At 36.0% G+C, this 22,362-nt stretch overlaps 1 protein-coding gene across 19 annotated transcripts in view; it reads right to left on the reverse strand.

The window, feature by feature from the left end:
• NRXN1 (neurexin 1) overlaps positions 1-22,362 on the reverse strand; it is a 1,135,337-nt gene that overhangs the window by 531,375 nt on the left and 581,600 nt on the right. For 18 of the 19 annotated variants that reach the window (XM_042932252.1, XM_042932251.1, XM_042932247.1 and 15 more), the window contains one exon: positions 19,854-19,973. In XM_042932252.1, coding sequence (XP_042788186.1) covers positions 19,854-19,973 — 120 coding nt within the window. Of the gene's footprint in view, positions 1-19,853; positions 19,974-20,893; positions 20,921-22,362 lie in introns of all 19 variants that reach the window. The other variant, XM_042932246.1, reaches the window with a different exon arrangement.

The following is a 22,362-nucleotide window of genomic DNA, read 5'->3' on the forward strand; positions in this document are numbered from 1 at the left end:
ACAATGTGTGGGGATTTATGATGAGTGTATCAGTGCCAGTGCTCTAGCTGAACAGACTTAAAGCTCCATAAGGGAAAGAACTATGACTTCTGTTTGCTTATCTTTGTATACATGGCACCCTAAGTATCCCTGTACTATCTATAGGAAGGGATTCACTTCACCATCGGTGCATGGGTATAAAGTACCAACTCAAAGCAATGACATATGGAAAGATTTTCTAGTAAATAAGCCAAGGGTGTGGAAGGAAAACTGGGCTTATATAAGGGTGAGGACTTTGCCAATTCTACTTTGAGATGGGCAATAGGAGGTTTTCTCAGAGAAACCCTCTCCTCCTCACTGGTTCACAGAAGATGGATCTGGGAACTGGTACTGATATCCTTGACTTCCTAAGCCTTTTAAACTGATGTAAGGAAATCTTAGATGGATTTCAAGGTCTAGTTTAAGTTATTCCTCACTCATAAAGCCTATGGGATTTATACTGTACTATATCATGTGGCTCTTGATTATATACCATTTTGAATTGCTCAGTGTAGCACATATGGTAACTTTCTATGAACCACCACCACCACAACAACACAGTTCCTTCCATCAAAACAGAGCTATCAAGATATCTGTCAAAATAATGATTCAATAATTCAATGACTATGAGGTGGATGGTGTCCTCTAGATTACTGCAATCTAGAAACTGTACAATACTACATAGTGACTACTGTTCCAATACTATGCTGCTCATTGTTATGTTACACTTCTGTCTTATATTTACAGAGTAAATTTAATTTTATTCTTTCCTTTCCTTTTTTTTTAATAGCTAAAATAATTCTCAGGACATAGCAAATATTCAATGAATATTTCCTAGCTGTTAAATTGAAAACTTTCTTTAAAAGAAGAGAAACCTAATTGTAGAAATACAGGTGGTTTTATTTTGCCTTTTATCTGTTATACACATATATATTTTTAAGAAGCCTTCACACTAAGCATGGAGCCCAATGCAGGGTTTGAACTCATCACCCTGAGATCAAGAACCTGAGCTGAGATCAAGATTGGGTGCTTAACTGGGGCACCTGGGTTGCTCAGTCAGTTAAGCATCTGACTTTGGCTCAGGTCATGATCTCATGGTCTGTGAGTTTGAGTCCCACATAGGGCTCTGTGCTGACAGCTCAGAGCCTGGAGCCTGCTTCATATTCTATGTCTCCCTCTCTCTCTGCCTCTCCCCCATTTGTGCTCTCTCTCTGTCTCTCTCTCTGTCTCTCTCTCTCTCTCTCTCAAGAATAAATAAGCATTAATTTTTTTTTTTTTAAAAGAGCTGGATGCTTAACCAACTGAACTACCTAGGCATCCTGGTTCTGTATTTTTAATTATCCTACAAGTATGTCTTATTTTCATCATCAGACAAAAAAATGGTTTAAACTTTCCAAAAAGTGAGAACCTAAGTATCTGTGTTATGGCCAAGCGTAAGTGACTATACCTTGTCTAATTTGAAGGAAAATACATATTTACAAAAACTTAATATAACACCATATGATATGGGGCATGCAATTTTTTTTCCTCTCATCAAATAAAATAACCTCTTTATTATTATGCTACATTTCAATCTCTATGATAAAGTCTACGTATGTCATGCAACAAATAAAGTAGCCAGTCTTTCAAATGTTCATGCTAATAGGGTTGCATTCTTGTATTTTGACTCCAAATTGATTGAAGCAACTGGAAATGCTGATTTTTTTTCTAATCTTACCATAAAATTTAGAAAGTAACCATGTGCTCGGTAGGGTCAACCCGAAATAAAAGATAAATATATATTTCAAAAGAGACGTCTGTTTACATCCAGGATGTTCTTTGTTTTTGTTTTTTAAAAATAATCAGAAACATCAGTTGGTCTCCATTAAAAATGCACTCAGCTAAAATTCACCTTTGTGGGTGTTGGGAGATCAGCAGTGAAGTTTAGAAAAGTCACACAGTGAAGAGGGGAATATTACCTAGCTACAGATATTTAAAAAAATTCCTTAAATCTACTATCTATCCTGCTTATGGCTTTTTAAAATTGAAATAAAAACCTTGCCCAAATGAAATAGAGAACTTCACTAATCTCCATTCACCAATGATGGCAGAAGCCCCCCATGGGTTATTAAGTCTGAGAGATGTGTGAACAAACATGATAATAAGCAAGTAAAGTGTATCGTAAAATATACTGTGTTCATTTATTGTGACAACTGGGGTGTAATTATACTAGGAAATGCACTGCACTTTAGTCAGTGAAAGTAATAAAATCTGAACACCAGGGGACCTTTCTCTAGTCTGCACTATTAAACTACTTTTGAGGAGAAGGTGAACAATCTAAAAATATGGGAGGAATGTTCACTTTTATAGATTAGCAAAGTGGGGGTTAGTCAGATTCTCTTGTAGTCTAATAAATAAAATCTCTCTGTTTTTTCCTTGTTACTTGTGGATATATAACCAAAGAATATTTTACTTCATTCCTGGATAATTATAATTCCTAAATTTGTGTGGATTCTTTATGCTGTTCATCTCCCTGTCTCCCTCCAATTAGGAAACAGGAAAGAAAAAGAAAAAAAAGCAAAAACCTCCATTGTATTGGAAGTACCTTTATGAAGCTCTAAGTAGAAAGGCAGGAAAAAAAATTACACAAAGATAAGGAGACAAAGGGACCCCAGAGATGATAATGACGCATGATGACAAGCAGGTGTAATGATTAAACCATTAACGGAGGTCACAAGGAAAGTGAAAGGACTGTGTAATTCCACATTAAGAAACCATGGGCTTCCTAGAGTGAACTGCAATTTGGGAAGTGTAGTTAATTGACTTTTATGACACTTTTTATGAAAATTAAAATGCATATCTTTTACTACCCTAGTAGTTTTACTGGTACTGTGAGATTTATGTGCAGTGATATACCACAAAGCATATGCAACAATTCACTAAAGAGCACCAGAGTGGATTACTACCGTTTCCTTTTGTCCTTTGGCAGCTGACAATCAAGATCATAATTACAGGCTTAGAGTCACCTACCAACTCAATGAACAGAACCACGTGGCTCCACATAAAATAGAAGCAATGCTCACATTAAAAACAAAATGAGTGTTATACCAGAGGGGCTTGAAGGGACTGCCTAGGGAAAGCTGAGTATTTTTTTCTGAGCACCAAAGGACTGATATTACTCCATTTACTGGCCCAGAAAGTGGCAGATTCTTTCAAGACCTTTCTGGTTAAACAAGGTTGTCCAATGAAACATGTGCACTGTGAGCTGCTTGGGAGAGAGACCTGATGAACCCAGACCTCTTTATGGGTAGGCCCACTGCAAATGCTAGATTTTAGAGCCCGTTCCTTCTAATACATTGAAGCACGAAACAAGGATTGGCTTCACTTTGATAAAACTGCCGTGGCCTGCATTTGCCCTGCTAAACCACAGATTACCAAAAGTCCATGTGATGTGAAAACAGCGATGTCAAGACAGTGAAACTATGCTGAGTTTTTTCAAATTAGGAATTCTAACATACTAAACAAATCGTGCCACACATATTCATTCCTCTAAACTTCTCAATTCCTCTAAACTTCACTTTCTAAGAGAAGTCTTCTCTCAGTTACCTAAGTCGATGTAGCCAGTCCCTGGTTCTGCCTAGTTACAGGCTTCTATTAGAGAAGCGCTTCTCACACTTGAATGTACATATGAATGAACTGGCATCTTGTTAAATGCAGATTCTGAATTAGTAGGTGTGTAGCGGGTGGGGAGATCTGTGAGTTTGTATCCCTCATGAGTTTGCAGGTGCTAACGGTCCTCAGACCACAGTATACGAAGTATTAAAGCATTTCTTAAATTGTAATGATCTGTACACATGCCAGCCATTTCTTCTTATCCATGAGCTCTCTGAAAGCAAATGCAAAGGCAGCATGGCAACAGATACCAATTACAGAACGCTGGCCAGTTTGGGGGTACAGTAAGCATCTTACCCTCTATTACCTTCAATTCTCAAAACAACCATGCAAGAATCCTGCAAGATTTGTAATCATGTCCTCATTTTACACATGAAGAAGTTGAGTCTCAGATACATTAATCCACATGGCTGTGGCCCTATAGGTGCCAGGTGGCAGTCAGAATGCAATTCTATTTGCCTCCAAAGTCTGTTATCTTTGCACTGCACCCACAGACTCCTCGTTTATTTCAGTACGCCCAGATCCTAGCAGAGCATTTCATGTTATAGAAGGTGCTCAATACATGTGCTTGGATCTGTGAATATTTTATCTACAGACTGACCTTTGCTCATATTATCCCCCTTGGGTGAAGTAGTGTCCCTGCTTCTCTCTGTCCAGTAAGGTCCACCTCACTCCCATCATTTCCACTTAGCCCATGACTGTGTTTATCCTCTCTTCTAAATTAACATACAACAACTGGTGTTATACAATGAACATTTAAATTACTAGTTATCTCATTAGCAATGCATTTTATCCATTCTAGAATTATTTATTGAGTACACACGAAGTACCAAGTACTGTTTTAAGCACTTGTGATAGGTCACAGAACAAAAGAGACAATTCTTTGGGTCTCGGGAATCATTCTTCCAACGGAAACAGAAACTCTTTTGGTCCAGGGACCCAATCATATCATTTTCCCTACTTCTCAGTGTTTTGTCCACAGCAAATGCACAATTAATAACAGTCTCAGACTTGGATAATTTACTCTGTAAATATATTCCTAATCCCCAGGAGAGTCCTTAGCACAAAGCCTTTCTATTTTTGCACAAGTGACTCTCAGAAGGTAGAATGATGCTTTCTCATCTCCTACTAGCAGTGCCCCAGGGCAGAAGCAGAGGTATTAAAGCCTCCTACGCAGTGTTAAGTATCAGTTGGAGAGACAGGATTCACTAAAGTTAAATCATAGTAGTTTTTAGCAAAAAGAAATTTTCTATTAGGAAGTGTAGCAATGAGAGGTGGACAAGCCAAACTTGTGAAAGGTTAACTTCACCGTCCAAGATGATCCTTTTTCTTCCTGACACACCACGACTTTAGACTACAAACCTGCTATCTTGGAAAAATCACATGCTTATCATTTCGCGATTTTTTTTTTTTTTTTGTCAACGACATCTCAAATTTACACTATCTTTAAATAGAGGAAACATGTATTTTCCTGGGTTATTCAGAATGTTCTATATTCTACTTCATAAAAAGCATTACTTTCAAAGTCTGATCATTCACTGAAGGTATACAAAGGTTTTCTCTTTGAAGCTGCAGGCTTTATAAAGTTTTGTAGGCATGCTGGTCACATGATTTACCATGAACCAGTACAGGGTATAGGCCTGCTGAAAAGTGACTTAAAAGGAAGATAGGACTAAATTTGCTCTGTATCAGTTCTTCCTCATCTTTACAATTTGTTATATTGAGAACATCTGAATATATTAATTCATCTTGTGCATCCTCTAAAATATTTGACATGAAAGTAAAGAATGCATGTGAATACTCTCAATTTGACTATTTTATTCAACATTGAGAGACTGCATGATGCAATTTCTGGATGGCAGACCATGGGTTTTATGTGAGATAAGCCTGAATTCTTATTCTAATCAACATGGGAACATGGGCATAATTCTTTACCTTAGATACAGCTTTTGTGAAATAGATGTCAGTATCCTCATTATGGAAGGATGGTAAAATGAGGAAAAGAAAAAATCTTATAAAAACTCAGCCCATAGTAGATGCTCAATTAGTAGTGGTAATCATGATCTTATTAACAATTATGGACCCCTAATTATATTACTGTTTTTTAATCACCAAAAAGCACTTATTTAAGTACCATTAGCAATTACATTTAGCATTTAGCATGATCCCTATGCCAGTGAAATCTTCAGCTTAAAACATATTTGATATAAGTAGATATTTGAAAGGAGCTATAAATAAGTAGCAATACCAACGTGAAAGAAACAAATAGCTCAAGTCTTTGCCTTGTGTTTCAGGATTAATTCAAAGTTTCCCTTCTCAAAAGAGGAAGACAGCCCATTAATCAGATTTCTTTTTCCAAGTTCTTCTTTTTTATAAGACTTGGCAAGAAAGGCCTTTGGCTAAAATATAGCTTAAGATTAGTGTGGTGAGACTGAACTGTAGGCTACATTTTACAAGAACCTTAAACATGAGTAAAAAGAGGTCTAGGGTTGAGGAAAAACAAAGTAAGTATATAGTGACAATGGATCACAGACCCTTGGAACTCTAGGTGCCTTGATGATAAGGTAAAGGAAAACTTTTCATTTTATAACAAGGAAACTGAGGCTCACAAAGGAATACTGAGAAAGAATACTGTATCTGGGGGGATTCCTAGTGACCCAAGATCACATTTATTTAGCAGGTGGTAGGGTAGTTAGAGATGTGGGATGTTTTAGGCAATGAAAAAGGAAGAATGTATTATCTTCCATAAACGGCATTTTTTTTTTTGAATGGCACTTTTCACAGTGGTTCAGTTGCTGCAAGTTTCTTCCAGAGTACAATTCTTTCGCAGATAAGGATAATACTTTATTTCCCAATCTATGGCAATTATCAGAGTATTATTCTAAAGAATGTCACAGGATAAGCAGAGAAGGATGTGCACTTGGGTTTCGTCATTGTCCTCATACTGCAGGGGGAATTTTGCCTTGAACTAGATTTTTCACAGCATGAATAGTGTGAATGGGAACTTTTCAAATATTCTTATGATTGCCAGCCAGCTGAGGAGGCTGATAATCAAAATGAAAATTTGTGTTATTTCTTTTAAATCACTATGCCAAAAACATCCAAGATTATATTGAAACTGTTTCATAAATCTAGTTATAATGTTTTACTTACAAAAATTCTTAGGCAGAACTTCCTTTATTTCATTTGATAAAGTATGTATTATCTGGAAAGCATAGAACTAAGAAGATGACTTTAGAGATCATCTAGTCTAACAGTCCTCAAACCCAAGTACGTATGAGAATCACCTAGAGGCTCTCAAAATACCGATTTCTGGGACCCACCCCATACTTTCTAACTTAGGAGGTCTTGAATATGGCAAGAGGCAGTCCTAACAATTTCATAGGTTATGTTGACAGGCTGGTCCAGGAATGACAATTTGGGAACCGTGGACAGGCCAGCCCTTTCATTGTATGACCTCCTTTTTGGTTAAGTTAGGCAAATTCAAATGTTCTTGGAAATTATTTTTTAAACTTTTTTCTCAACCCCTCTAACCATCAAGCAATTTCTATTTCTTTAAAAAATTTTTTAAATGTTTATTTACTTATGAGAGAGAGAGAGAGAGAGAGAGAGAGAGAGAGAGAGAGAGAAAGTAGGGGAGGAGCAGAGACACACAATCTGAAGCAGACTTCAGGCTCTGAGCTGTCAGCACAGAGCCAGATGCAAGGCTTGAACTCACAAACGGTGAGATCATGACCCAAGCTGAAGTCAGATGCTTAAATGACTGAGCCACCCAGGGCCCCAAGCAATTTCCATTTCTGATGCTGTCAATCTAGACTTGGCAGACCTATTATGATTTAGGTAGCCTTGGAGGTGGAGAATACTCACCACCCTACTAAACTGATTTTAGGCAAATTCACTTAAAATACTGAACCAGAGCAATTAGGCCAATTAAGCCTCTTATAATTGGTACAGTTGTATATACAAATGCTATCTTTATCATACTTAATATGGAAAAGGTAAAACAACGAGAATATTCTGAATTACATCTATGTAACACCAAATGGGCATTTGGCTCTTCTGGAGCTGTTGCAAAGGCAACATTTAGAGAATTCTTCAAGGACACTGGTGGACTAAATCAGGGCACACAAGTGATAAGCTATTATAAGAGAAATTTTCCCCCAGAGAGCTTATGTTATTGCTAGAAAAATACTCCAATATTGCAAAATCTTATTAAAGCTTAGATAAAAAAGATCAAATAAGCAGTGTAGCATTTCATAATGATGTGATTATTCCTGCAGGTATCAGCTAATTAATGGGAGGAAAGTAAATTGAACAAAAAATAGTTACCTTGAAAGAAACTGAAGTCCCAGAATTTGTTACATTTCATGTAATGTACAATGCCATCTCAAGTGGAATTTGAAGAAAACAGAATGTAATGTTTTTAAATCCCTCTCCCATGGTATGTGAGCATGCACACACACTCACCCACATTTCCCCTGACAAATGCACACATCTTTACTCAAAGACTTTCTTTCTAGCTACATGAGACTCTAATTCCACATGGATTTTTACCATCAGGAATAAAGAGAATGAAAAATGCATTTACGGTAATGGGATAAAACATGATACCTTACCCTTGCCAGATGTTATGTAATATATATACACATATATGGTGAGTGTTATATACATTATAATATATGGCATTATATACCATATATATGGTGAGTAATATAATATAGTATATTTATATATTACATATAAAAGAATTGTAGGGATGGACACAGACATCAGTTAATCTGTAAATTATGGACTTTGGGTGATTATAATGTGTCAATGTAGGTTCATCAATTGTAACAAATGTACCAATCTGGTGAATGATGTCAGGGGAAGTGATGTATGTATGCGGATAGGAGGTGTATAGGAAATCTTTGTGCCTTGCCCCTTAATTTTTGTGAATCTAAACAAACCTGCTCCATAAATATAAAGTCTTTAAAAAATCAGGTAACTAATGGAGGCTTCAAGACACTAATCTTCAAATATTATGCAGCATTTAATATGTACTAGGCATGTGAGATATCATACCAAAAATAGAAGACAAGGATGTAAAATATAGCTGGGGAATAAAGGTGTATACACACATAAGCAAACTAAAACCAAAAGCGAACCCCACACCTGTTAGAGACAGTAAACATTTGAAGACTCAGAAGCAGAAGAAATCACCTACTAACTGAAGACTGTCTCACTCTGGGTGAACTTGATTTGAGCTGGATCATCTTCATGGGATGAATTTTCCTGGGCAGAGTGGCAGTTGAGGAGAACAATCCAGATGAGGGACTCACTCACTGATCAGAGATGATGGCAAAGAGGGCATTCAGTGACTACCCTGATGTGTCTGTAAATATCTGTATTAAAGAGTGAATGCTCGGGGCGCCTGGGTGGCTCAGTCGGTTGGGCGGCCGTCTTCGGCTCAGGTCATGATCTCACGGTCCGTGAGTTCAAGCCCCGCGTCGGGCTCTGAGCTGACAGCTCGGAGCCCGGAGCCTGCTTCAGATTCTGTGTCTCCCTCTCTCTCTGCCCCTCCCCCCGCTCATGCTCTGTCTCTCTCTGTCTCAAAAATAAATAAACATTAAAAAATACTTTAAAAAAAAAAAAGAGTGAATGCTCGAGCACAGGAGGGATAAAGCATGCTTTAGGTTTGTGTTTGTTGGGCAAGACGGTGGAGAACTTTAAATGATGAATGAGAGAATGCAGAGTTCCAAAGAAATGAATGTCAACAACCTACTGACATCAGAAAAGGGAATATTGGGGTTAGGGAGACTGGAATTTTCAGGTGACCTTAAAAGCACAAATGATAGTTCGTATTAAAGACCTACTCCATTTGGTTTTACACCAATATAGACTGCAGGGACTAAGCTAAAAACAAAGTTATGCCCTCATATAGCTCCGAATTCCATAAGACAGGCAGCATTCACAACTCATACAGCAGCCCCTCATACTGCACTCCATAGATTGATTTTAGTTTCATCATTTTTAGAACCTTATGTTTTTATCTTTTGCACTTCAACAACACTGAAAGTGCTTCCAGGTTTTGATTTACAAAATCGTTGTCACTGTCAATTAAAGGAACATGCCCAACACACCACAATCCAGTTTAATTACTTCTGTGATGTCTCCTGTGGCTGAGAGGAAATGGTATTTCTCTAACACTTTCATGTTTTTAATTTAGTAAAATGGAGCACTTGCCATGAATAGGACCAAGGAGAGTGGATTCATGATTGAGGTCATGGAAGATGGACCCCATAGTTCTAGCAACCCTGTCTTACTCTGAGGGTGTGATGACTGCAGAAAGCCAGATCCTTGATTCTGGATTCCACCTAGTGAGCATTCAAGTGGAAACATGGCTGGGGTATTTAATGCAGCACGTCATGACCTGATGAAGCTTTGGAGACATATCCAAAGGTCTACTTTTACTCAGGATCATTCCCAAAGTCAGTATTGCCCTGAGCTGCTGGAATCCAGATGAGGCCTTGAAACCTTTCCAACAAGAGAAGCCAAATATCAAAATATACACTGTGCCACTGGAGTGAAGAAACCAAGCAAAATGTATTCTTTATTTTCTGCTACATATTCCATCTGTTTCTCTCCCTAAAGGGTCATATGTTATATATTTATAAGAAGTATTCACACCTACACGAACAGTTTCCTCTGTCCCCGTCAAATGCAGCCTCCTCCTTGCTTGCGACCCATTTTTTTTTTTAAACATCCTTCTGTATCAGCTCATCCTTTTATGAAACTTGTTTCATTCTGAAATCATTTCAAGTTAAGAAACGCCTTTGTACCTTCCTATCTCACCAAATCCTGGGGAGATTAAGCCTCAGGCTCTACAGGCCATTTTCTGAGAGATGTGAATTTAGATCATTAGGGTCATTAAAATCATACACTCCATAATACCCAGAGCTAACAGATCATCCTTGTACTTTATGCTGCTGTAGAATGCTACCAGAGAAGTAACAATGTCTAACAGCACTGTGCTGCAGAGGAGACCATAATTCCTCCCCATAAAAGAATCCTACACTTTTTAATTGCAATAGTAAATCTCATTAAAGACACAGAATGCTTTGTTCAGGGCAGGAAAAGGGATCACTGGTAAAGGTACATTTTATTCACAGTAATATTTTTTTGCTTTATGACCAGAATTATTTCTAAATGCAAGCACAACGTTATTTTTATCATGACCTTTTTCTGGACTCTGCACATTTCCCTTGAGCTTTCTATCCCTTCTCTACAAATACAAGGGGCCCATGGTCTTTACTATTAATCTCATAGTGACTTTTCATGATCTGGGCTTCATGCATTCTCTTGTGTTACCCCCTTGTGTTTTCCAAAAACATTCAAATACTGCGGTGCTAATCTCTGACTTCATTTTTTCTCTGTGTGTGTTCTTTCTGCCTCTACAACTATATATAGAGAAAACTGAGATATAATCAATGTAATGAAACACTCAGTGCACATTCACTGGTCAGCACAATTCTGAACCTTACCTGCTCATTTTCCATAACATACATTGTCATTCTGATTCAAGCAGAAGAACCTTGGTAAATATTTTGCCTGATTTCATTATCAAAGGTTAAATTATTATCTTTGAGAAACTCAGGCTGTCATAGAAAAATCACAGAAAATCCCCATCTCTCTTTCATAATTGGTACCTTTTTTGTAACAGAACGGGAAGTTAATGACAGCATGCACCTCAGACAGCTATGAATTGTTAACCCATCTTTAGAAGCAGCAACTGAACAGTTGAAGGGAGTAGCAGGTTTCCTGCCACAGAATGCTCAAATTTAATATAAGAATCAAGAGTGAGATGAAAATGGGGGAAAAAAAATCTGCAGTGTTAACTGCCAGTCACTACTAACTTCTATAGGAATTTTGCATCTGGGAAATTTGAACAGCATTTACACTGAATTAACCCCTCTTGGAAAGGAATTGTGGGTACAAATAATAATATGAGCTTGGAGTTAGACCTACATTCATATCTGTCTGTGTAAATTATTAGCCATTTTAGACCAAAGAAGTTATGTAACTGCCCATACCTAAGTCTTTTCATTTGTAAATTGAAAATATTAAGATTTTTTGAAGTTTGAGAAAGTAAGGTTTATAAAATATAAACAGTATGCATATACCTGTTAATTATGTCACTAACATTAAAATACACTGGTGTGATCTACATAAAAGTATTTTGTAGTCCTTATGCACCAGCTACGTATATCCACAGAAACAGAGCATATAAACAACTTGCCTGATCCAACCATTTCCTTCCAAATTCAATCACAATTATATTCTTTTAAAATAAAATATCCAATTCGCAAAGTCTAAATACTTTTGATCTTATATTCTTTTAAAATAAAATATCTATTTTTGCAAAGTCTGAACTACACCTTCTTTATTAAATTTTTTTTTCTTAATATTTATTTTTTTTTTTTTGAGAGAGAGAGAGACAGTGAGAGAGAGAGACAGCGCAAGTGAGGGGCAGAGAGAGAAGGAGACACAGAATCTGAAGCAGGCTCCAGGCTCTGAGCTATTAGCACAGAACCTGACATGGGGCTCGAACTCACAGACCATGAGATCATGACCTGAGCCAAAGTCAGAGGCTCAACTGACTAAGCCACCCAGGTGCCCCAGATACACCTTCTTTAAAAACCTACCCATGACAGTCTCTTCAACAAACGGTACTGGGAAAACTGGATGGCTACATGCAGTAGAATGAAACTGGACCACTCTTACACCATACACAAAAATAAATGCAAAGTGGATGAAAAACCTAAATGTGAGACAGAAAACCATCAAAATCGTAGTGAACACAGGAAGTAACCTCTTTGACCTCAGCCATAGCAACTTCTTACTAGACACGTCTCTGAAGGCAAGGGAAATAAAAGCAAAAATGAAGTATTGGGACCTCATCAAGATAAAAAGTTTCTGTGCAGCAAAGGAAACAATTAACAAAACTAAAAGGCAACTTATGTAATGGGAGAAGATACTTGCAGATGACATATCTGATAAAGGTTAAGTATCCCAAGTATGTAAAGAACTTATAAAACTCAGCATTCAAAAACCAAATAATCCAGTTAAAAAATGGGCAGAAGCCATGGATAGATATTTTTCCAAAAAAGACATACAGAAGGCTAACAGACACATGAAAAGACGCTCAACATCTCTCATCATCAGGGAAGTATAAATCAAAACTACAATGAGATATCACCTCACACCAGTCAGAATGGCTCAAATTAACAACACAAGAAACAACAGGTGTTGGTGAGGATGTGGAGAAAGGGGAACCCTCGTACCTTTTTGGTGGGAATGCAAACTAATGCAGCCACTCTGGAAAACAGAAACAGAACTACCCTATGCTCCAGCAGTTGCATTACTAGGTATTTACCCAAAGGATACAAAAATGCTGATTTGAAGGGATACATGCACCCTGATATTTATAGCAGCATTATCAATAATAGCCAAATTATGGAAAAAGCCACCCAAATGTTGAGTGACTGATGAATGGATAAAGAAGATATACACAATGGAATATTACTTATCCATAAAAAATGAAATCTTGCCATTTGCAACAATTTGGACAGAACTAAAGAGTATTATGCTAAGCGAACTAAGTCAGAGGAAGACAAATACCATAGATTTCACTCATATGTAGAATTTAAGAAACAAAACAAACATAGGGGAAAAAAGGAGCAAACCAAAAAACAGACTCTTAACTATGGAGAACAAACTGAGGGTTGCTGGAGGGTAGGTGAGTGGGGGGATGTAATAAATGATGCAAGGAGTACATGCATTGTGATGGGCACTGGGTATTGTATGTAAGTGGTAAATCACTAAATTCTACACCTGAAACTGATATCACCTTTCATGTTAACTAACTGGAATTTAAGTAAAAATTTGGAGACAGAAAAAAACAAAAAACAAAAAACAAAAAAATTTAAAAAAATAAAAACATTCCCATGATAATCTGATTCTATAAAGTTGGAGAATTATTTAACATTTTACTCTATTCATATATCTTCTTGATTAATAAATGGCTACTAAATTATTTACTGTTGATACTTATTTAGTATTAAACAGGATTCTGAGAATTCACCATCATTAATCTTCATTTTGTTCAAAGGGTTTTCAGTGCATCAGTTCTGGGGAGGTAAAAACCATTTTAAAAAAGTAAATCTAAACCTCAAGTTTCAAAAATGCATACCTCAGATTCACAGTCTCCCTACCCTATCCTGGACCCTGCATGTGCTGTGTTGCCCTAGCTGGAAAGAAAAGTGAGAAACCTGAGCACAATACACTCCGAGAGAATGAGAAAATTATTCAGATACAGACCCTAGTCATAGAGCTCTTCGAAATTTCATGTAGTGGAAGTTGCAACCACTGTAATCCCTTAAGGATAGTTAACCACGGTGACTGGCGAACCTTCTTTCAATGGAGCCCTAGTCTAGTTGGCCTCTGGTGGGATATCACAGTATTAGCCCAGTAATGCAAACATCAAAGACCACCTCTATATTTATATAAGCCCAGCACTGATGAGCAATGACATCAGAGCCAAGTGAAAGTCTACCCAGTCAGAACACTAAGTGAGCCAGAAAAATTACAGAGCACCAGCAGTGGGAAAAATTCACCTGGGCCTTCCTTCTTGACTTCTGGTGTAAAACTGACACCACTTACAAAAAGTAAAGAGCTATTCAGAGTCACAAATCATTTACCTGCTCAACAATACAGGGTACTAATCTGGATCATTCAAATACAATAATGTTCTATACCACTGTTTTGAGGGTTTTCTCCCCACTTGATTTTCTTATGCAGATAAAGCTTAAAAATGTCATTTCACTGCTCAATTGTAATACGAAAAGACCAATGTCTTTTAGGTATTTACTTTTATGATGTCTATTACCAACAAGAACAAAGATACATTTATATGACATAGAAGACAATATTTCTATTTTAAAGTACGTTTCTCTGTCATATATGATGCTTTCCTTTCTGTTTTGTATTGCATTTTCTGATCAGCGTGAACAATACCTTAATTCTTTTGGTTTAATCTAAGATAGGTCTGACCCTGTTTCCTCATAGATAATTTTTCTATGGCATTATCTGTAAATACTGCTTATGCATTGCTTTAAACAACTTAAAGGATGCCATGTAGAAATGCTTGAATGATCCAAGGTCAGTAAGATTCACCATACAGTGAGGATCTGGTTGTGGACAGAGCTAATTGCTAAATTTTATTCATCCCTAAATGGTACTGGCAACAAATCAGCTCACAGCTTAATACTACTGGCAGCTCTAAATGGGACAGAAACAATGTGACTTTGATCCAGCTATTTTTATATGTGTTATGATTCACTTCCAGTAGATATGATATTGATGCTCAAATACTGGATATTGGATTCTCTTGACAAACAACAAAAAAAGTGAGAAACAAAGCTGAAGGTATTTTTAAATGTCATGGTAACAAGTCACAGTCAAATCTAGTTTCAGTGAACATTTCTAATTCTCATACAAAAGATATGATAAATTCCTATCAGAAAGATTTTCTTCTGGCAAATTTAGAATTCTGAAAATAGTCTTCTAATGGCAGAGACCATACCCTCCTAGCACCAAAATAATAGCACTATGATGTATTATTCCCTTATGGTAACAGACACCATTGAAGCTGAAGTGTAATTTAGCACACAATTCTGCACTAATGTAATGTGACAATGTTATTATGTTCACTATTTTCCATGTGATCATAGCCATATTCATCTTCCCCAGTCTGACATTAAATTAGCTAATAAAGTTATATTCTATTCTGTACCACAGGGTGAAAGCAGTGAAAGGATTACTGTATAGCATAAGGGTTTGATGGTGGTATGTATATGTGTGTGTGTGTGTTTGTGTGTGCACAAGCATGAATAGGTGATATGTTGGTTCTATATAGTGACTGTAACGTAAACTCCTGGCAGAGACCTGGCATATAGCAGGCACTCAGTAAGTGGTTACATGGACGAAAGAGTTGACAAAAAGCTACAATATATGGTACATTAGAAAAACGGTTACTCTAAGATTTCAGAAGAGGGGAAAGCTAAGGCTCAGATAGGAGGACTATCAAAGTTTCCATGGGATGAAACAGTTAAGTAGAGATTGAAAATGAAATTATATTTCTTCGAGCAGATATATAGTAAAAGGAATTCATTCCAGGTGGAATGAGAGCATTCCCCAGGAGGATAAATTAGCATAAGCAATGGTGAGGAAATTGGGAAAGTGTAATGTTGTTCAGAAAGCCATAAGTAAGTTAATTGGCAGTAACATGCCATATGGACAAGGTTCTGCAAAAGATAAAGATGAAAATGAAAGCTAGGGTCAGACCACAGAGGTTCATGAACTCCAACTCCAAACTGATGAATTTGGAGAGTATTGTTAACTGCTGAGTATATATTGGAAATCTTCATGCAAGATTCATGCATCTAGTCAACACAGATGTAGTAAGTTGCCATTGTTACCAATTATATGCATTATGATGTATAAAACACTGGGCTTATGAGTGGAAAAAAAAGAATATTGCCTGGGAAAAGCACATGGTCTTACAATATAGTCTTACAGGGAGATAAGACCAAACCTAAATAATATAAGGCCAGGAAGTGATGGCTGATAAAATACCATCAACAAAGCACTACAGCAGTCAGAGGAGGAAAAATATTGCCTCTGATTAGGAAAATCAGGAAGAGCTGGTGATATTAAACTAGGGAGAATAGGAATAAAGAACAAAATTAATAAGGAAGCATAGGATGGATTGGAAGAGAAAGGGATAAGAAATGGGAAACTTAACCAGAAAATTACTACAAAAAGCCAAAAAATATAGTATTGATATGGAAGAATCAGGCTGAGCCCACTACACTACACTACCCTACACATGTACACATAGCCTTACTTTTCTCAATGAGTAGGTCATTTGTGTGGCAATCTTACAGGGGGAAAAAAAGGGTTTCACAAACACATTTCTTTCAAAGTAGCCTTTGGCATCACTTTGCATAAGTGCCTCTTTTTTGAAAGATTCCTTTAAGTCCATTAATTAGTACGATTTACCCAAGATTATACTTACAAGCTAAAAAGTATTCCCATCTTTCCATTGTTAATTATATCTCCAGGCTAACATAAATAAAATTTTCTAGTTACTTTAACCCATTCTATGAAATTTATCAGAGAGATGATAGTCAGAAGGTCTATTTTGGACACAGTGTGTCTTATTTGTGTTCTCTCCCCCTTTTAAAAGCTTTATTTCTATTTTCCTTTTTTTTGTTTTGTTTTTGTTTGGTTGGTTTTCTGTGGAGTTGAAGGATGCTGTCACAGAATTTATGGATAAATACCTAAACTACAGATGGAAATTTCTTTAAGAAATGAAATGTCCTAAATAGCTTTATTTAAAAAAAAAATCAAACTATACAGGAAAGGAGTTTGTTAAAATCCCAGGAATTACATTAATTCTGTTTGTGTGACTCACAGAAAAACAGGGAGATGCAGAAATAATGTTCATTTTGATGAACATAACAATTGAAGAAAATATGGCATGCTACTCTTATTGCCCTATCAATTGCATGTCTTCAAAGTACTTAAAAAAAAAAAGACAAGAGGCCCCAAATGGAGTCGTTTATGCTAAATCCCACATTCCCAAACCAAGATTTAATTTAATTACAGTTTCAGCCATCCCAGAAACAGAATCTTAATTCAGTCAATCAGGACTATCCTGATCATCAATATTTAGGTAATCTGCTTCATAGATCCCTGTCATTCCCTAAAGAAAGTTACCTTTTCAATAACCAACATGATTTTTTTTTTCTTTTTTGCCAGTATTACTTCCTTGTCCCTGCTCTCTTCTGCCTACAATTCGTTCATTTTATACAGATCCTTGGAGCTCCTTTCTATCTTATAGATTGGATGCTGCCCAATTTGAATCTATTTTTCCTTAAATAAACTCTTAAATTTTTTAGGATGCTTCAGTTTACCTTTTAATAAAGGTAATGGTGACTGGTGTTCCTTCTACAAATTAAAGTTGATATGCAAATAAGATTTTCTTTTAAATGTTGATTTATACATACATATCCTCACCACCAAAACTCCATGCACAAACCAAGAAAGCATTTCACATTTCCAAAATCCCATTAAGAGGTAATGATTTAATCAAAATGTATGTATTCTGAGAGCCCTCCAAAGTCATTTTAATGCTGCTCTGTGCAAGAAGCATATCAGGAGACACATGTATTGAATGACATTTACCTTATTTACAAGAAAATAACAAATAGCCTTATCATTATCATCACCACTACTATCACTCAAGAGCAGCATTCAAATAATTTTCTGTAAAATGATGTGAAGACAGCATGATACTTAGGGTAGGATCTTCATGTTCTGTTAGGAAATGTCTAGCAAATACATAGAGAAAATTATATTCTTCAAATTTAACTGGTATATGAGAATACACAATCTGACACAACCAAATGGCAACTATTTTGTAAAACATGGAAACTAGATTAAGTTTGGCAGAGAAAGTTCTTTAGCAAAATGAAAAACATTTTTATGCAATAAAAGCTATCTCAGCTACCACATGTAGTCATACATCTGTCAGGATCATATTCAGGATTAAAGATTTACCATAATAAAATCATAACAAATTATCAGTCTTCTGGTTGTCTTTGAAAATAAATTTATGTTATCTTCTATGGGGCAGAAGCAAATGCAGGAAGTTATAATTCTGCACACATATGTACATATATTTATCAAAAGTATATAAAAGTTTTATATTTGCTTTGCTTTAGGTACATATAAGTACATAAATTACTCATTGAGTCTTCATTTAAGGTCATTTATAGAACTCCAAATATGGTTATTTTGTGTGTGTGTATATGTGTGTGTGTGTGTGTGTGTGTGTGTGCGTGCGCAAATGTATGATGGATACATGTTCATTGCTTCAAGTCTGGTGTAATTTATGGAAGATGTCACTGGTAGGATGGAGACAAAATACTTCCCCATCTATGGTGGTGTGATATTTACACTTATCTTCCAAGTACTATTTTACTTTGTAATAACTGTTTATTATTCCTATACTTAATTTCTGAATAGAAAATCTGAAAATAGCTGCTGAGTTGTACCATATCACTAAACTCAGTTTCAGGGAATATTTTAGTTTGACCTCATCTTCAATATTGCAATACTTATGTGTACTGACATAAATAGAGTTTCAAATAGAGAAAGATCAAAGGCAAAAAACTCCAGTCTTTAAATCCATACCCAAGCCCAGCCTTTGCCTAGAAACCCAAATCTTCAATCATCGCATCCCCCATCCCATCATCCTAGAGGTTTTTCTTAACTGTCGCTTTTATGATATAAATCATTCATTCTGTTTTGCAAGCAGGAGCCTTTGTCAGAAAAGTTTTCTCAGTATAGTGAAATTTATTGTTTTGTAGAAAATGCTTTTTATCATTTTGATGAAGTGCTGTAAGGCACAATCTAACTGAGAATTAAGAAACAGGACTTCATCCTATATACCAGTTAATTCAGTCTTAAAATTCTCACTGAAGTCATACCATTAGATATTCCATGATATCATGTGAATGCTGTGTTTCGTCATGCTATAAACAATACAATTGTGAGACTAAAGGAAAAAAAATCCACAGGTGCTTAAAGTATAAGAGAGACCACTTGAAGGACAATGTTTAAACATACTGTTTTTAAAATAAAAGGCAGATATTGCTTTAAGAAAGATATAGAAAGAGAAACATAATGAGATGTGTCACCTTTCATGAAAATTACAGCCCTCAACATATAATCTTCTGGAATTAAAGATTATTTAATATAAAGCAGTAAGGAGTCTCTTTCAAAAACTAGAGGAGGATTGTCATATGTAGGAAATGAAAAAAAAAAACAGATTTTTGACAAGGTGACCATTAGCAATTAAAAAACATTACAGTAAACGCTTGCAAACTAAAGGCTCACCAGCATCACAGCATTTAGCTAAAGGCATCCTTGATTAATACTTGATTTTTTTCAAAAATGCCCTTTCTGTAAAACCAACTGCTTCTCATTATGACAGTTTGACTTACACATAATATAAAGACTCACAGTAACTGGAAGCAATGATGAGTATCTGAGTCCGTACTCAGAGGGGTACTTACGGTCATTGCAGAGTGGACCACTGAAGGAAGTCATACTACAGTCACAGCTGAAGCCATCCCATTGCTGCAAGCACACACCTTGATTGGAACAGGAGTCCTCTTGGCAGGTTGTGCTGGGTCCTGCAAAAATAATCCAAAAGAAACTTGGGTTCTTTAAAAAAATCCACAAATGTTTTATACATGAGCTAGGTCACATATAGTAGTTGCCAACACCTCAAATTACATGACCAAACCAGTTTTGAAAGTTCTAGTTCACACACCTGAATTAGGAACAGAGAAGCTGTAATATGAAGGTTTTCTGAAGTTTCAAATATAGAACAAAATACATTATAATAGTAAACTAAACCAACAAATAGTAAAAGCAAGCACATAGCTTCTAGTATGATCATGGTCGCAAGTAATCTCATTCCATCATCAGTAATTCTCTATCACCATTTGTATTTTAGAAAAATGCATGGATCTCCTTAACTTCTGACCAATGAATAGAGACACCATGAGAAATGGAGATTAGAGCTTTATGAAATTGAGATAAAGATTGGCAAAATAACTGAAGAGAGTTATGCAAAAATGCCCTAGAAGCTTCCAGAAGTTTCCCTGCACAAGCTATGGATAAAGTTATGGTTGTTGGGTGTTTTGGATAGGTATGTTGGCAAGTATCAATTCACATGCTTTAACAATTTCATGCAGTTAAACATAAAATGAAAAAAGTCTGTAGAAATGACATGCCCCCATTTAACGTACAAGTAAAAAGAATTCTAGGCTATTTCTAAAGAATCGTAACTAGAACACTGGAAAACAAAGAACTAAAAAAAAGATGATCAAAGCACTAGAGGCAATCACTATACAAACATATTCAAGACTGAAAGCCTTTATGCAGACTATGCTACAAGATGAGGCTTCTTGCACAATGTTCAAGAAGAGAGAAATTAAATCTGAACCCAAACAACAGTCACTGAAAGATGTAAAGAAAATGTCATTTTGGGGTTTCCACCATGTATTGCGGGGTTTCAGTCTTGTTTTTTACACACAGGGCTATCTACCTTGCAAGTCAGCTTTCATCAATGCAACTTTGTCAGCAAAATAAAAAAAAAAAAGCAAAATATATTAAATGTTAGTAAGCAATACCAAAATGGGGCAAACACAGAACGTTCAGATTCAAAACGCATGCTGCTATAAAGGGGGAGAAAAAATGCTATGTAGAGCAAACAAATTAATACTAACAGCCATAAATCTTAAGAGAAGCCAAAAATGAGAAAGCAGTAATTTATTAGAATTTTACTGTATATGTATATATAATGGTTAGTTGAGCTGATGACATGTAATGAAAGAAATTAAAAGAGCTTCTGTATTTTTTTCCTCTCTTGGATAGATATGAATGCGTTACCAAAGGAATTGCATTGCTTATTTGGAAAATGTGGCACCATTTGTCATGCGCATATACAGTGTAGACTATGGTCATTAGCAGACCAATGATCCCTTTCCATTTCTTTTTCCCCTCTGCATCTTTTTATCTTGCAATTGCAATTAAGGCTTAAGACTGTAATGCCAGCCATTCATTGCCAACAGCTGGACTTCAGAGTGACACCAAACTATCAAAATGTACTATATATATATTATTTGGGTGGCTGAGAGAACTAAGGGATAGAAAAAGCAAACTGCAGTCTAATTCCTCTTACAAAAAATCCCTCTACAAGATTTCAGTGTTCTTACAAGGCTGGACATATACTACTTAAGGATCTCAGACTTATGTCAGTATTTTCTCCATCTTCATAATTCCCTTCAACTCTTCTAAACTGCTTTGGGAATATTTATTACAATAGAACCCCACTAATAGGGACTGTCTTAGTGAATGGTCAAAACAGAATGCAGTCAATCTAAACAGCTTTAGAGTAGAAAACTAAAGATGTTTTCTAGTAAACACTATTTTAGAGGTTTTATGAAAATATGGAAATGATACCAGGCCAATTAACACTGAAAGCCTTTGAGGTAACTGCTTTAGTGAATAAATGAGAATTACCTGTAATTAGCCTTTGTGTAAATTGACATTTTCATGAAATGTCTTTCTAAACATGCTTGTTACAAAAGTATTTCTATTATAATTTTCTCAGTATTCTTCATAGAAAGTTATTGAATTTAGCCTAACCTATGTGAATGTTCACAAATTAAGAAACCATAACACTGTAAGAACTAATTATATAACAACAACAACAATAGGTATACTAATAGTAATAAAACTAATAGATGTTATCAATAATAATAATAATAATAATATTATTATTATTATTATTATTAATTTCTCAGACCTGGAAGCCCTGAACAGATGTAATAGTTTTTATCACTTAGTTCATCAAAGAACTAAGAACCACTAAATTGCTTAGTTTTTGTTGTTTTTCCAATCTATGAGAGGTAAGTGGTCTAATGATCTTTATCCCATGGAGTTAGAGACTGAAAGTAATTATTGTTTGTTTAAAACAAACAGGGGCTCCTGGGTGGCTCAGTTGGTTGAGTG

Source organism: Panthera leo, chromosome A3, assembly GCF_018350215.1.
Source record: "Panthera leo isolate Ple1 chromosome A3, P.leo_Ple1_pat1.1, whole genome shotgun sequence".
NCBI classification, from domain to species: Eukaryota; Metazoa; Chordata; class Mammalia; order Carnivora; family Felidae; genus Panthera; species Panthera leo.